This window comes from Poecilia reticulata, linkage group LG5 (assembly GCF_000633615.1).
Source record: "Poecilia reticulata strain Guanapo linkage group LG5, Guppy_female_1.0+MT, whole genome shotgun sequence".
In the NCBI taxonomy this organism is placed as follows: Eukaryota; Metazoa; Chordata; class Actinopteri; order Cyprinodontiformes; family Poeciliidae; genus Poecilia; species Poecilia reticulata.
This window is the reverse complement of record NC_024335.1, coordinates 19,811,417-19,828,569: the sequence shown is the minus strand read 5'-3', so window position 1 is coordinate 19,828,569 and position 17,153 is coordinate 19,811,417. Positions and strand designations below refer to the sequence as shown.

General features: G+C 39.6%; 1 protein-coding gene across 4 annotated transcripts in view; it reads right to left on the bottom strand.

The window, feature by feature from the left end:
• Window positions 1-688: 688 nt before the first annotated feature.
• quob (quattro b) overlaps window positions 689-17,153 on the bottom strand; it is a 35,202-nt gene continuing 18,737 nt past the window's right edge. For 2 of the 4 annotated variants that reach the window (XM_017305027.1, XM_017305029.1), the window contains exons 5-24: window positions 17,008-17,131; window positions 15,402-15,495; window positions 15,015-15,101; window positions 14,780-14,896; window positions 13,015-13,122; window positions 12,790-12,938; window positions 11,858-11,996; window positions 11,556-11,678; window positions 10,317-10,514; window positions 9,291-10,222; window positions 7,160-7,409; window positions 6,642-6,731; window positions 5,572-5,796; window positions 4,765-4,935; window positions 4,153-4,330; window positions 3,204-3,320; window positions 2,860-3,117; window positions 2,385-2,659; window positions 2,189-2,252; window positions 689-1,679 (exon numbers count right to left, since the gene is read on the bottom strand). In XM_017305027.1, coding sequence (XP_017160516.1) covers window positions 2,214-2,252; window positions 2,385-2,659; window positions 2,860-3,117; window positions 3,204-3,320; window positions 4,153-4,330; window positions 4,765-4,935; window positions 5,572-5,796; window positions 6,642-6,731; window positions 7,160-7,409; window positions 9,291-10,222; window positions 10,317-10,514; window positions 11,556-11,678; window positions 11,858-11,996; window positions 12,790-12,938; window positions 13,015-13,122; window positions 14,780-14,896; window positions 15,015-15,101; window positions 15,402-15,495; window positions 17,008-17,131 — 3,674 coding nt within the window. In that variant the 3' untranslated portion in view covers window positions 689-1,679; window positions 2,189-2,213. The remainder of the gene's footprint in view (window positions 1,680-2,188; window positions 2,253-2,384; window positions 2,660-2,859; window positions 3,118-3,203; window positions 3,321-4,152; window positions 4,331-4,764; window positions 4,936-5,571; window positions 5,797-6,641; window positions 6,732-7,159; window positions 7,410-9,290; window positions 10,223-10,316; window positions 10,515-11,555; window positions 11,679-11,857; window positions 11,997-12,789; window positions 12,939-13,014; window positions 13,123-14,779; window positions 14,897-15,014; window positions 15,102-15,401; window positions 15,496-17,007; window positions 17,132-17,153) is intronic. The other 2 variants (XM_017305028.1, XM_008409362.2) reach the window with 2 other exon arrangements.

Below are 17,153 nucleotides of genomic sequence, written 5' to 3'. Positions count from 1 at the left end.
TTTTTGAATCTATACACCTTGATTTACATCTATATTTCATTATATACACCTAGTTGTTGGACTAAAATAGAGAAAATGTTTTGCAAACCATAAACTGCTTCTTGTTTTTTCTTAAATCTGTAATAAGTGTAGAATATTCCAGTCCATGTTTTACTAATCTATAGAATGTGATTAGCATGTTTCTCTAATTCAAAGGTCTTAATTCCAAAAATTGCATAAAAGATCCTTCCTGTTTGTTTTATTTTTTTAATAGAATAAATGCTTCTTCAGTATGTTTTATACCAAATGTCAGTCTATGATGTCTTTTTGTCAGGTCTACCAACACAATAGGGACATTGAAAAATTACTTATTTCAAATGTCTCAAATGTATAAACAACATCTCAAACTTAAAGCACTAAACTTCTTGCAATGGGCTCATAACAACACAGGGATGTGAAAAGCATTTTAGATTTCTTATTTCTTCTGTTTTTAACTTTGTCACACTTAAAGTTTTTATGTCATCAAATACAATTTCGTATCAGACAAATGAAGTAGGAAATAAAGTAGGAAACTGACAGCACAATTTCTCTTAAGTCATGACTTAAGAGAAATTTCTGGAGTGTTTCAACGTCACAAAATGTCATTACATCCCTATTAATTATTGTTCATGTTGAAACTGAAAAAATAAAGAGACTCAACCCAGGCTGATACAAAAATGTTATTTTTATTACAAAACACTGAAATGCAAACACAAAAAACTTTGTGGGAATATTTTTTGTGATATAAAAAGCCAACACATTATGCACTACCTACTAGTAATGCAGTTTAAATGGGCTGAAAATGGAAATACTTTCAAAATAAAAGCAATTTTATATAAAATGTTAAAGACCAAGTTATAATATTTATGCCAACAGAATTATTACACAAACAAGACTTTTTTTTTACTATTACATGTTTTCAAGCCACTGTGCAAGCAACTGCAGCACTGCAATACGATAACCTGGTTGCATTAATTTTATGATCTACATCTAAACATATCTAATTAGAACAACTAGAAATCACATGGCTTTATTTTATGTAAAGTCATACTGTATGCATTTCAAAATCAAATTTCTCTCAGATTAATTAAGATACATTTCTAAGTGATTGCTTCAGTGGTGATATAAAAAAAAATGCTTTTATATATATATAAAAAAACTATTTACAAACTTTTAACAGAATATAGAAACAGCTGGAAACGATGGTATGCTCCACATGGACTTGCAAGTCAACTGGAACATCCTCTGAAGTCGAACTTCCAACTCAAATATTTGAGGTTACACACTAACCCAAGCTCCAAATGCAAAACGATTGGTACACTTATAAAGCATAAAAGTTGCAGTAGTAAATAAATTGCGTCCATTGCTTTGTATCTCGTTAAATCAGTTGGATATATAACAGTGTCCAACATCTATTTGTGAACGCATCCCTTTAGTGCGTGAATGAATAAAACACAAAGAAATACTTATTTGTCATCCGTAATAGTAATAGTGGTTAACCTGATCACTGAGTACAATAATTAACGGTTCCCACTGGTTCTCCATCTTGCGGTGAGGTGTAAAGTCCTTCCTGGATCCAACTTCCAAGGCTCATGGGTGCAGCAAAAACAACTTTATTCAGGGCTGAAGACCTTCAGTGAGCGTTTATTTGTTTTTAACTTCTGGAGAAAAATGAAACATAAAAAATACAACCAAAAAAAATTATTTATTTATGTAAAATTTAAAGTGCAAATAATAGTTTAATTCCTGTCGTTTGTGTTCCAGTGGCAACAATTTGATCTCCAGAGAAGATTTTTTAGTGTTTTGAAGAGTCAAAGGATTCAGCTGATAAAGATTTTCTCGTGTCTGGATCATCAACAGAAGCCAAATCCAATCAGCTGGCGGCTCTCTGTGCTGCTATTTGATCACTTTAGCGACACATTAATTGACCTCTTGGGTCAGCTGATGCTTATATAATTAAAATAGTTTCAATGTGACGGCAACGTCAAAGCAAAAGTAAAACAATACATATTTTACATCCATCAGAATATACATAGTAAACTACACATAAACAGACTTAATTTCCTCTCCTTCAAACCAAAGCAGCATTTTGTTGAATACACCAACACACTTGTCAAGACAGGGGACGGTGTGACAGCAGTTTCAAGTATCATTTCTATGCTATACTTACTTTAAACTGTACCGCATCTCACAGATCAAACCTCTGTAGACTTTCCAGCGCTTGTGCTTTCAGCCTGAAAGATTCATAATTAAATTTTAATTACGCCATCTTTTAAACTGTGCATTTAACAATATAGACACTGCAGGCAAATGCATTTCATTGTATTGTTTTAAACCATCTGCAGAGTAAGTTAAAGGCGTCACACCTTGCTGTCAGGCAGATCCTCGGTCTGATGCTGCTGCTGGAGTTTCATCCTGGGTGCTGCTGGTGATGGGCTGCTCACTGCAGATTCTTGCAGAGCGTCTGGGCTTTGGGAAACGGACAAAGCTTCGATGGAACGAGCAGATCCGACTTCTTTCAAGGTGATGATTGAGGCGCAGACAGAAGAGCTGTCGTCCATCTCTCCCGCAGCGGAGCGGCAGCTGTGACTGCAACTGCTGAAACCGCTCACGCTCTCTCCCGACGACTCGGAGCTGTCCACTGGAGGACGGAGAAACACGTGGAGGAGTTCAACGACCCCATTGGTTTTACTTTGGGGTTAGCAAAACCTTCTACCATGACAGAAACAAGTTGTGCAAAGGAAAATCCTTGCCTTTGTACTAGAAGTAATAATCCAGATATTAAGATTGCTAATGTTGTAAAGGAAATGTGAATCCTGCTTTCTTCAAATTTTCACTCACATAATAAGTTCTGATTTCCATTCTCCCGGTACATTTCATCCTCTTCTAGAGATCCAGGAGGCGATACGTATCCCACAAGCCCCTCTGAGACCACCCTTCGCTTTGGACCACCACCAACAAATTCAATAGGGGGCATGGAACCGCGACCAGAGGAAGAGGAGGAAGAGGAGCTGCTGCCTGAACCAACAGATTTCGGTCGTCCCTCCAGAAGCCCACCCTGTGAGGCCGACGACCCCAACGAGGACAGCGCCTTGTTTTCTGCAGGGACAATGGAAATTATGTTTTCATCAGCGGCAGGATGACCAGACGTATAAACCTGGTTATGATTAAAAAAAAAAGCTCACCCCTTCCTAACAGAACATAGTTTACAGCTCTGTCACTGATAGCCGCTTCGCTGGGCTGGATGTCCATGAAGGGTTTGTTTCCAATACCCAGGAAGACTCTCTCCTGCATACGGACCTCTGAACAGACAAGACAAATGTGAATGGACAAAGATTTAAAACTAATAAGGAAGCGTAACTTTATCTCATAAAAACTGCAATTGTAAAACCACTGAAATAAATGTACACTGACTTGCAGATGTATGATCTCATTAAAACAAAATTCTAAAAATACAAACTGTTTGACATGCAAAAACATTTATGTTCCCAACAATTCCTTAAAATTGATATAAATGAGATCTTTTAATAAAATCTTTCTAGGAAGTTTCTGTTTTTTTTTTTTTGTTCTGTGATAGAAACGTGACTTTTCCAGAGTCTGCCCCAACTCTTGCCCAACTCTAGCCACTAAGCTGGATAAAGAGCTGTATTTATCTTTTCACACCATGAGCAGAAGAGTATTAAAAAAATTTCTTCAAACCTCACCATTAGTGACCTGCAGCTCTCAGCGTCAGTCCCCAGATATATTGTACAATGGGAAATGGCCAAATATCCCTGTTTCTGTTTTCTGCAGCCTTATGAAATGTCGTTTAGAAAGACTATATACAGTCCCATTCGCAGAATGGAGTTGTACAAAATACTGAAGAAACGTGGCAATAAATGAGCCACAAGTATGTTAGTTTAAAACAACAAATTCATAAACCTGGATCTCTCAATACTTATTGAGGGTTTTATATGAAAGGTTGATTTGTTTCAGAAATTTTCAGTGTGATGTTAAGCAACTTCAAGAAAATGTTTAAAGATTTTTACTGATACAAAAAGGAGTTTCAATGCATGTGGCTAATACTACAACTCTTACTAAATGAATTCCCCATATAGAATCGCTTTGCGAATCAAAGTGCGTTTATATTTGTACCTCTATTGTGTATGGCCTGCTCCCACAGGATCCGCTCAAGGTCTTTGGTCCAGGCCTCCTTCGCTTCCCGGCATCCAGCTTGCAGTGTGTATGTGTCTTGGCTTTTCCTCTTTCGGAACCAGATCTCGAAACACAAGCCGCTGTCACCGCTGTTCTGCGTCATGCCGATGTCAGACGTCTGAATGCAAGAGAAGGACAACATGGTTTCTTTAAGATCGGTGCTCCAAACGCAGCAAGGCAGTTCCAGGAGCAGGAGGAAACACCAAACGTGCGTAAAATGTTTCCTTTCTTTGTGTAGAAAGGAAGAGACAGAAAAAGGAACAAAAACATTGCATTTTTCTGTCAGTTTTATTTGTTTATTTTTGTTGTTTAAAGTTTATTCAGAAATCTTTAAGGGATCATTATCATTAAGTTAAAATAAAAAAGGGACAGTTGTTGAAGATGCATCTGATCAGCTTAGTCAATTTTATCCGTTACATAAATGCTCCTTGTCAGAATGTCAGGAAGTGTTTCTAAATCTTGAACTTTCTAAATGTGTTTTTTTTTTTTTGTTTTTGTGTTTTTTTCTGCAGGGTCATGTTTGTGAATGGACGTGCTGAACTAAATGGTTACCTTGAAGGACTGTTTGTAGATGTATGTGTCATTTCCCACATCCGTCTGTCTGGTCTTGCTGAAGAGAACGAGGTCTTGAAAGAGGAAAATGTGACGGAGACATTTCTTCTTCCTGAAAGTTACCAAGAACTCATCCTGGCGTATCAACTGACCTTGCTCTTTCAGATTGACCTGAGCACACACAAGAGGACGTGTGGTCATTTAAAGTGAAAACAGTTTTTCAAAGGAAGCTTCATTTCGTTTACTATGCAGTCTCTGCTGGAATATCAGCGATTGCGCCTGAAAGGTTAAAATGGACAGAAGTCAGCATAAAAAACCCTAGAGGTTTCTTATTATCTCTGACACAGAGCGTCTGTTTGCCATTAAAGAAATAACGGCATTCCTTTAGGTTCAGCTCCATTCCTGCCGCTGTTGCTCACCAGATAATGGAGCTTCATCATACGCCACACAGCAAAGATCGGGGAAAAGTTCAGGAGAGATTGATGATCTGTCATTGTTTCTAACTCACCTCCCTCCCTGTACATGTCAGGATAACTAACCTCACCAAACCAATGAAAGATGAATTTTCATATTATCAATATAGTCGCCTTCTTGCGTCTTAAAGTGTAGTGATGCCAATGCATCACTAAGTGCTGTAAAATTGCCCAACACCACAGGGAACGGATTCGCGTCTGGAATTCTCCATCTTGTATTTGTTGCTGTGTTCGCTGAGTGTGATTTTAAAAGCACATAAAGGAAATACAAAACTTTAATCTTGCTTGATATTGTTTTGACGCTAAATTAAATGACCACCGCTTCCCTGCTTACATCACATTGGCGGATGGCGTCCATGGCCAGCAGATTGTTGCCGTGGCGAAGCTGGAAGTGGATGACTTCCAGAGCTGCCTTGATCTCGGCGACCTCTTTCGTTTGCTCCGGTCCACACTCCCTCATCACGTCCTGCAGCAGCAAGCTGTACTTACTGATGCGCTGCACAGGCTTCAGCAAGTAGGACCATAAGTCCATTTTATCCCCCAGCTTTAGCTGCTTTTGCTGAATGACGCAACAGAAACAAAGCAACATTGTGGTTAGAGTGCAGATGTGGTACGAAATGGTGAATGAAGGTTGTTGGGTTGAATTTACTGACAATCGAGTTATACATGTATTTGTTTTAAGTGGGTTAAAACTCAGTCTATCAGTCAGTTTAAACCCATAAAGTAAACTTATGAAGTTATGATGTAAATGGTTTGAATCTTTATACAGTGCTTTGCAACAATTTTCTTACCTGTTCATTTTATTTAGTTTAATCATTTTACAGCTAAAGACCCCAATGGTGTGCACTCTTTTTGGTGATACACCAACAAAACATAGTGCACAGCAGAAGAACAACAAACGAATGTTCCAACAAAAACCATGTAAGAACATGAATGGAGAAAACAGCTGCAACGTTTCGGTCAAAGCGCCCTCATGCTTTAGAACTGCCCAAAGTTCAAAATTGAATTCAAGACTCGAAAACAGCCATTCACTGTTGCTAACCATCCAATCTGCCTGAGTCTGAGCTATTTTGGAAATAAATATGGAACACATTTCAGCCAATATTTTTGCAGAGTCATAGATGTGCAACTGAAAATGTAGCAAAAGTATCAACTCAGTCGGGTTTAATGCAAATGGACAACACAACTGTCAGATTAGTATTTTGTAAAACCTGGCGTAATTTTCCTTCAACTTCAAAATCGTGCACCGCTTTTGTTTTGGATTATCTAAGAAAATACCAATAAGTTCCAGGAAGTGACAACATATAAACCAGGCTAAGGGATAAAATAACTTTCATGTTTTCTTCCCTGCTACAGAAAATAACAAAATTATTTTTGGAATCAAGAAAAAAAACGGGTTCTCACCTTAAAAAAACTTTTTCCATGATTGGTAAGAAGAGAGTCAGACTGAGGTTTGTTTTTGCTGTAAAGGGCATACAAAGCAAAACTCTCTCTCTGAAAAAAGGGAACAAATGAACACCATCAATCATCATCACCTTTAAAACTAACTTGTGTCAGAATGTAAAACGCAAAGCATTTTTGAGAACAATATGTCGCACTTCTGTTAGTCAAACACTTACTCCCGTTCTGTTAAGAAATTTACTCGTTTAAATTGTTAAAAAAAAAACACAGACATGTTTGGAAGCAGCAGACGTATTCTCAGTTCTTCAGCTATGAAACATCTGGAATGGTTTTCACTGGAACTGATTACGGTCAATTATCCAAATTTAAGGTCAGAACTGAAAAATCGTGACTCTACACTGAATCAAATCTGCCAAATTACAGCTGGCTCAGACAAAATCTTGATTAGGGTCGTAATAAATGGGATCTTAGCTGCACACGGTGCAAAGGAAAGCAATTCAGGAAGCAGTTCAGGAGCTCACATGACGCAAAAAGCAGCGCCCGACTCTGTACGGCTCCTTCACGCAGCTCTCCAATTCGTCCGAGAAATAGTGGCGGTGAAAGTCGTGGAGCTTTTCCAAATTCCCGAAAATGCTGCCCCTCTGGCCCCGGAGGTCCTGCGGGACGTCTGCTCTCTCCAGCTCGGGAAAGTAGTGCTCTCTGACGTAACCCAGAGCTTTGACATACTCCCGCTCTGTGGACAGGAGCTCCTCCAAGATCTTCTGGACTTTCCTGTTCCAAGAGGAGGAAATGAAAAATGCAAAGTTACTGATTTTATAAAATTGTGCTTTTCATTAGCTATGCGTACCACATAATTTCTTCCTTTGATCCATGCGAATATTTCTTTTACATCTTTGCAGCTGAAACCACACACCGGCACAGAAAGGACACAACAGGTTTCCTCATTGTCTGACATTTGATTAGATCAATTAGGATAAATCAAATATTTTTACTTGCTGAATGCCAGAATAATGAGCCTTTTTATTTTTTTATTTTTTTTATTATTACTTTTTTTACTTGTCCAAACTAAGAGGTTTTAATACTTTTTTCAGAGCATTTCGTAGAGCTGGTTTTTGTGATGGCCCTTCCAAAACATTGACTTTATTGTCCTTAAGCCACTTTGTAAATAATCTGATCAGTTGCTTAGGGACATTGTCCAGTTGGCAAAGTATTTGCACCCAAACATCAACTTCATGGCTGATGTTGCTTCAACATTTCCACACAACATTCATTCATCATGATGTGATCTAATCTCAATTGGAAAAAAAGAAAAAAATCATTACCAATCCCTCCTGCAGCAAAACACCCAAAAAAACAAGACGCTACCACCCAGACCAGTGTGGAAAAAATATGGGGCTGATACAAAACATTAATACTACTGTCAATATTTTTCATTGAATCTTATTCTGAGTTACTATATTTTGGGGGGATACAATGGGGGATACAATGGATACAATAGTACAATTGATACAACATTGTTACAACATTGTAAGTTAGCAACTTACAATGTTGCTAATATTGTAAGCAACATACTGTTGAGATGATATTTTGTTTTGAAAATTTCCCTCTTCTTCCCCCAAATCTGTTATTATTGTCACATAGGGGAGGATAGAGCACATCACCCAGTGCTAAAGTTCCCTGTAGGTCAGAGAATAGACTTTAAAATACTGCTAGTTTATAAAACACAAAACGGTTTAGCACCACAATGCATTAAAGATCTGTTGTTGTTGTATCGACCCACCAGACCTCTCAGGTCTTCTGGTTCTGGTTCTGCTCTGCATCCCCAGAACCAGAACCAAACATGGAGAAGCAGCATTCAGCTTCCATGCACCACAAATCTGGAACAAACTTCCAGAAAACTGTAAAGCGAAACACTGAGTGCCTTAAAAATCAAGACTGTTTATAGTTGCTTTTGTACCATAATAAATGAAACACCAACCACCAGTTTGATGTGTAATGATGACACTTGGAAAAATATAACGTTTCAGCTTTTGATTTTTGTGCGTTTATGATGTAAAGCACTTTGAACTGCCTCGCTGCTGAAATGTGCTATACAAATAAAATTTGATTGATTGCTTGATTGATTACGATCAAAACTGATTCATTTCTGTTTCCAGAGACCACAGGACAAAACTCCAAGTCTTTCACTTGACTAGTTTGAACAGCTTCAATGAATAAACATAACATCTGAAAATTGTACCCAGGAATAAACCAGACTTCTGCTTGAGGTGTTGCCTAAAAGTAAATGAGTCAGATGTTGACATTTAACATATCAGACGTTCACCAAAACATCTAAACGCCCAGTCTTCTTGGTCCAACAACCTTGTCAGACAGCACAAAAAACTGAATGTGTCATTTAAAAAAACAATTCAATTAGAACATTTAATTTCAACTCTAAGGTGGAAAACTATGATTTTACGGAAATAAAGGCTTGAAAGCAGTCTGTGTGTTTATATGTGATGTGCTTTATTTAGTGGATTAAGTTACTGAAATAAATAAACTTTTAAATGATATTCTAATTTACTGAATATGAGTCTATGTGATTGCATTTGCTGTTTTTCATTTCCAGTCCTCCAGTTTCCTTTAGAAACCGAAGAAGGGAGGATTACTTACAAAATGTTGCTTTCTGCTGGTGTGAGTAATGTCTCTGAAGTCCTTAAATCCTCCGGACTTCGGGTGGGGATGGTACCGTCCTTCCCCTCCCCTTGTTTACCGTCTCTTTTCGACTCACAGCTCAGGTTGTCTGGCTGTACGCCCTCCTGATGTAAAGTCTGCAGCTTTTGGGTGGGCTGCAGATTCTGATCCAGGGAGTGTTTCCTGCCGTGGCAGTGTTTGTGACTTGGAGGGAAGAAGCCAGAGATACTCGTCTCATACGAGCCCTCGCTCAGAGACCGACCCAGAGTCTGATGGGCCGGGAAATCCCTTCTTTCTGCACTGCTGAGATCTGCAATGCTGTGGTGCTCTTTCGACTTGCATTGGCTCGCTGCGTGAAAATCACCAGTTTGTGAGAAAGCAGAAGTATTCTCTGAGTTTTTGCGTTGTGCTTCAAGTAATTCTTTCTTAATGCTGAGGTCAGATTCACAGTTGTGCTTTGAGAATGCCGCGGAGACGGCTTCTCCCTGACATTTCGCAGTGCTGACGACGTCCACGTGAGTGCTCTGCTGTGGGATGTGTGCGCTCCGAGCCTCCCCCGGCTCATTCCTTCTCCCCTCCCTCTCCTTTTCTTCCTGCTCCCCCAGAGGGTTTGCAGCTGTGGTCTGCTGGGTCGGGTTTTTTTCTGCGCCTTTGTGCTTCTCCTGCATCTCGTCAAGACGCTGCTTGACTTCCTGGCTCTGGATCCAGGCTGCATTCCAGGCTCTCAGCATCCCGGAGGCCTCTACTCCCATGGCACAGGCCTTAGCCCTCAGAGCCTGGAAGTGTGGGGCGGAAAATTCACCGGCTAATCTCTCTCTTTGCATTTGAAGTGTGTTTAGGGTCTGAGATGAGCAACATCCTCCTTCGACCTGATCCAAAAGGCTACGGCATTCTTTAGCCCAGTCTGTTGCCTGTAAATATGAAACAAAACTGGTAAAGTTTTGCAGAGGCCCAGTGAGAAGAAATATACAAAGAAATATACTAAAGATTTATAAAGCTACAAACCTGTTTACAAAACCTGAACAAATGCACGACTGACATTAAATCTTTCTGCCTTTGTTCCGCCCGCAACACAAAGTCTTCTACGTTCGATTTAAAAGTGCCGACCAGTGTCCGAAAAATCTCAGCAGCAGGACTCGAGTTAGTGGTGCCAATGATCTCCTCCGCCTCCTTGATGAGCATCAAGGCATACCGTTGTTTGTCCTGGGACAAATCACATAGCATCAAGGGAAGCAAATGTATTCATTTTCCTGTAGTATTTTCATATTTTCCACCTAGCAACCACAAACCTCAATGTATTTTGTTAGGATTTTTATAACATGAACAACGTAGCGCATAACTTTGAAGTATAATCGAAAGCATATATGGTATTCAATTACTTATTTGTTGTATTAAAACTTACAAGGAACACCCCCCTGCACACACCACCCCTACTATAACTACATACTAAAATCTGAAAGTATGCCTTTTGTCAGCCTCTCTCGTATCTAATAGCCGGTGATTCCAGCATCATCCTTTGGGGATGTTTTTCCTTCTACTGGGATGAAAACAATCACTGGACGAAGCCCCACTTCCAGTTTGCCACAAGACATGTTGCAGTAGATGGATGAAACTAAATGCAGAGAAATTTGGCAAAAAACAAAACAAAACAAAACAAGACAGAAAAAACAATTAATGCTAAAAAGAAAGACTTGAAAAGGGGAGAGCTCCATCTTTCAGCTGAATAATGACCCTAAGCATACCACCAGAGGTACAACGGTTTAGCTCAAATCATATCCATGTGTTAGAATAACGCAGACAAGAACTAAAAAGAAAAAAGTGCTGCCCACTTAATCCCAGCCCCCTTCCCCAGGCTGAGGCACTCTTTCTACATCTGCAAAACTGCTAGTGACATACATCAAAAGTTTTACAGACCCAACAGCAGCATGACATGGTTGTGAATACCGATTCAAGCAGTGGTTGTCACATTTTCATTTGGAAAAAAAAAATGTGAAAAGCTCATTTAATTTCTTTACACTTCACATTTAAGCACTCTTCTGCGCAAGCCTGTTACATAACATTTCAATAAAATACATTGAAGTTTGTGGCTCTAATGCAACAAAATGTAAAAAAAAAAGGTGAAAGGAGTGTGAATACTTTTACCATGCCCTTCAATTAATTCCCCTTGTGCTTTAAAGAGAAAAATGTGCATTCAAATATGGCTGATTGTAACTGGACAGCATTCTTCTTGGTGTGTTAGTGTACCTTGGATTTAGTGAGAAACAGATTGAAGTCTTCCACGGTCTTTTCGCTGCCCACCAGTGTGTCATCTGTTGAGTAAGACTTCTTCAGAATCTGCTCCCCCTCTGTACTGAACCACAACCCCTCCTGGAAGAAGCAAAGCAGGAGTTAAGAGAAGCTGCCTTACAACTTGACTGCTAAAACACATGGTGTATGAAAGAAACAGTTCTGTACGAGCTTCATGTCTGGAAATTTCCACTAATGTGGATTTTTAGTGGATTTTTAGAAGCACAATTCCAAAGAAAGAAAGAGAAAACTGGAGTTACCGAGATGATTTTGGCCTCCGTGTCTCTGTGCCTGAGCAGGTTCTCCAGGTGTTGCAGCGACTCATTTGATTTCATCACCAACATGTGGAGCTTCTCCTCCACTTGGTTGTAAAGACTCGTCGCCAACTCCAAAGCATCTCTGGACAGAAATTGAAAACACAAAAGAAACCTGAACATGAAGTTGATTAAAATGCCCAAAACGTAAAAAGTAGGATTCTTTACACAGTGTCTGAGCTAACTTAATGAAATACTTGATATTAGTTTTTTCGGCTTCCTGTCTGTTCACTAGTAAGTGACTTTTGAGGCTTAAAAGGATATGTTTTATTGAACACAAAAATATGTTTTCTTTGTTTTGTTTAGTTTTTTTTTCTTTTTAATTGTACAGCATTTTGTGGCTTTTCGCCTGTGTGAGGTACTCACTCACTCACTCACTCCCTCACCTTTCACTTAGTCACAAATTTCTAAACTTCTGACATGGAAATGAATATTTCTTTTAAGCTACAGGCAGGAACCAAACGGCAAAGCTTTAAAACCAGTACAATGATGCCCTTTAAAGTGGTGTAAAGTAGTACGCTCCATATGGAAATATACCCACAGAGATGAATCCACATAGTCAGCATTTCTACATCCACTATTTCCTCAGAACTCTGTGAGTGTGTAGAAATGGGCCTTAACATATAGCAGCTTCTCCTTTGTTCGTCTTTGCCCATGTTGAGCAATTTAAACGTCGACTCTCGAATCAATCATTGAATGAAAAAGCGTGACTAAGATTTTGGTCAGATGTAGGAAATTTTACGAACAAGACAGCATGTGCACAAGCTCGAATACTGTAACTGAGAAAAGTCTGTAGCTTTGCCGTTTGAGGTTCCTTTATTGCAGCATATAGATTTTGACAACCTGCCAAACAAGAAGTCAAAAGTTCACTCTCGTACCTATAGTCCTCAGACTGCAGAAATCTGAATTCCTCTTTCTTCATCCTCGCCAGTAACGTTCCTCCTTCCTTTTGCAGAGTCACCAGTCTGTCATCTTCCAGAACCTCCTTCATCAGAACCCTCTGCTCCTGAATGCTCTCTTGAACCTCCTGCAGGAACCAGAAAGCGGGCGGTCAAAACGTGAGACCGGATGGAAAAACTAACAGCGTCTTTTACACCGCGAACCTGTCCGACCTCGGCAGAGTCCATTTGTTTCCTTCTGTCCACTCTCTTGATGGCCCGATGTAACAAGCTGTTGGCCCCTCGCAGGTTTGCCATGAAAGGTACGTGCTTCTGAAACGAATTAAATAAAAGGCAGAAACATGATGTGTAACTATAAAGATGGCACTCAAAGACCAATCGTATAAGATCCAATAATAAACAAGTTCTGTTTATCACCCAAAGCTTACGGCATGTCAGGGAGGAGGTCTCAAACATGCTGTTTAGGTACAGACTGAACACTTTTAATGAGCAGCAGACGACCACACAGAGAACCTCTCTTTGTGTCAAGAACTGGAACAGGAACTAAAGATTTTCATCGTGATTGTGAAGCAAACAATTCTGCAACAACTTTGTGATTTTCTCATGTCTATTTGTACCGAAATCTCTGTATAGCGAAGATGAGAAATAATTCTTTGTTACCTTGTTGAATCTAAGGCTCCAACCCCGTGTAATACCCAAAGTGAGACAGGTGAGTGTCAATGCAAAGTCGCAGGTTTCTCTTGTGCACAACGAAACCACAGAAATGTGATCCACAAATGATGTCAAAGAAAGTTGGAGGCAGAAGAAAATGTGCACTCGTATGTGAAATTTGCAACCACAGAAAATATTCACACAAATATCTTCTGAAGCTACATTAAAAACTTCACTCAGTCATCTGAAATAATATTTATGAGTTTGATTTTCTCTATGCTTTATTACTAATCGGATGCTGTTAATAAAAAAAAAATGCTCCGTGTCTTTACATAGATCCTCATGCAAACTACCAGCTGTCGAATATTTAACACCACATCGTTATCTAGTCTCTACATTTCATGCTGCGTCAAACAACTTTCAGGCCAGGTGTTGTCGATCTAAAACTGCCAGAGGAAGACTTTATGAATTCCCTTCTGTTTAGATTTGTAATCTCATGCAAAGCGGGAAGCTGGAGCATTCATTGGTTCAAGTGAAGTACAATAAATTGTCCAGATCAAAAATGCGAGCAGAGCCTCTGTAAACATGTGAGCACCAAGACGTTTGTGCTGCTGCAAATGTTTATACGGCGCGAGCTTTGTTTATGCAGAGTGATGATGTTGTACATTTGATCACATCTAATGATGTGAAGCACCTCACAAAAATATTCACACTGTCTGAACCTTGCAGAGGTTCAGTCAGTGTGTGAGCTTACATGAGACAACCAAAAATGAGGCAACGTATTCCCACTATGAATAAACCTGCTCTAAGTTCTCAGAGAGATGAAAATTTGCTTAAAAAAAACAGAATCAAGAAGACCAAAGATCAACCCAGACAGCTCAGGAATGAAACTGTGGTAAAGTTTAAAATGGGATTCGAAACACACTCCGAGATACAATAAAATGGTTTCGATCAAAGCCTGTGGCCCAGTCAAAGTCCAGACCTAAATTTAAAAAACAAACAAACAAACAAACAAACAAACAGACAAACAAACAAAAACAACTTTCAATTTAATTTAAGTGAGCTTGAGTTAATTTGCAAAGGCGAACAGGGTGACGTTTTAGTTTCTTGATCTAAAAACATCAGAAAGTGAAAGGACATGTTGCATCCTCTTATCTGTTACTCTGGTGGCATTTTAATGTTAGATTAGTAGCAAATAAAGGTATCTAAAAATGATTTGACCTTTGTTTTAGTGTGATCAAAATTTTCTTCAGATAAACTGAGGTTAACCAGTCCTGATGAGTTTCGAAGGGAAACTTTGTGGCTGGAAATAAAATACCTGATGGAACTGCACCCAGTCCTTGTGATTGTAGGCAAACGTCCCTCCCAGGTCAGAGGTCAGCTGGGGAGCTTCCACTGTTTTGCTGAGAGCTCTCGTCGAAGTGACAACATCCATCTATTAAATAAACAAAAAAAAAAAAACACAAAGACTTTGAGGAAGTATGATTCATCTTTTATCTGACTAAAACTTTGAAAGAAACTGATGGGAAGTGAAAGTTGCTGTGACCTCTGACCTGCAGACCCGGCTGCTTCTCCGGCCGGGGACTGCTGTCCTTGTCGATCACCATGACGATGCTGTGAACAGCGTGGAGGGCTTGCTCCTGTTACGGCAGGCGAAAAGTCAAACACAAAACATATAGGGAGAATATGATTTGCATTCACAGAGCATTACTGTATTGTTTAAGATATTTAGACATGACATAATCTTTACATTAAACCACAGTACATGCAAAGTTTATAGCTTTATAGCACATTTAAACCGGGAGTAAACACCCTTCACCCTCAGATCCTGTATCTATGTAGAAAATCAGACAGGGGCTTTGGCAGAAAATGCCTTCCCAGGACTATGAATCTTATCAGACGGCTTTGTGAGCGTGTGCGTGCAGTTTTCATGTTTTAACCTGCGCCATCAGTAGAGCCTTGTAGAGGTGAAGCGGAGGCGGCTTCTTCCTGCCATTAATCACCAGAGTCATTCCCAGCTCTCGGACGTCCTTTCTATGAAAACATTGCATCACGTTAAAGCACACCAGAGCTTGACACAGTATCCATTTTTGTGAATTCTCACTGCAGGCTTGAGCTACTCTAAATTTTTGCATTCCTTTTCTTATTTCCGTCTGACAAGAACCTGCTCAAAAAACAACTATAGGATCTCTCAGTCCCATTCTAGGGATTATTATTATTATTATTATTGGGTTGGAAGTCCCTGCGAAAACTTACTTCCTGTTACCTGTTGTGGGCCTGATGATGTCACACCTATTTTTGTGCTCATTTGTATGCATTAGTTTAATGATGCCATGTGATTTCCCTGCGTTGAATCTGAATCTTTTCCACTCTCACCATGCTATGTGACCTATTCTACTTTGGTCAATCAGATATCCAGGACTCTAGGTGTTGGAGAGAGAGAGAGAAAGACGTGTGCTGCTTTATGACAATTAAATCAAAGAAGAGGAAGAAGTCAAATTACATTTCATGTAAGTTGTATCTACTCAGAATGAATTGACAGGCCAAATTATCAATGTGCCAGATGAAAATCATGTTAGCACGCTAATGTTAGCCTAGCGCTACAGCAGTGTTTCCCAATCCTGGTCCTCAAGACTCATTATCCTGCATAGTTTAGGTCAGTAGTGCCAAAAAAGTCCTGCATGTTTCAGTTCTCTCCCTGGTTTAATGCACCTGGATCAAATGATGGCTAATTAGAAGGCCAAAGAAGAACACTGACATGCTGAAAAGGTTGTTGCTACCACCAGGGAGAGAACTAAAACGTGCAGGATGCCGGCCCTCGAGGACCGACTTTGGTTTAGGTCTTCATCTGTTGCCACAGACCTGACCTAAAAAGAATGGGTAGCTTAAAAGTTTCTGTAGGATTTGATAGCATGCTGAGGAGGTATTCACATACCACTTTTAAGGGCTTCTTTTTGAGCAGGCAAACTATTTTGTGTGAGCTTACATGAGACAAGACTGCTAATTCTGGCAAGACACTACATACTAGACTGCTGGCAGCTGGTCTGGCTGCAGCAGACTGCTGTGGTATGTCTCTTTGCTGCAGACACTGGACGGTCAAAATAGCAAGAGAAAGAGCTTTTGAATCTTAAAAGTCAGCAATAAACCCAGTGTTAACAAGTGATGCTGTTAAAGTTCTTTATGAAAGACAGTTGTGTGGAAACACCGGAAATGTTGGTCATTACTAGATGCTCTCATGGGTTGGATATGGATGACTAAACTTAAAAAATATATATTGCAGAGAAAAGGTTATAAACTAACAACACAACACTGTGTGGCTGGAATGCAATGCCTCTCTTTTGTAAAAATAAATAAATAAATATGCTGGAAGTATTTCTAAATGATGTTCTGCAGCCCTCTTGTGGCTAAATGTGTCACTGCATGATGGTGCAATCCAGTTTTCATTCCTCTCGGCTGAAAAACAAAGGGCTTGAAACCATTTTCCAGTAACTCACACACCGTTTAGGAGATAATTATTAAGGACAGTATGTGACTTGTCTGCTGTACCTTGGTATGGAGTGTAAGTACAGCAGCAATTCACAAATGCTTTCTGCTGACACAAGAGGGGACATCCACTCCTTCCTGTCACCATGGACCTCGACCACCGCCCTGCCATTCCTGTCCCTGCTGCCTGCAAATATAGAATAAGAAAA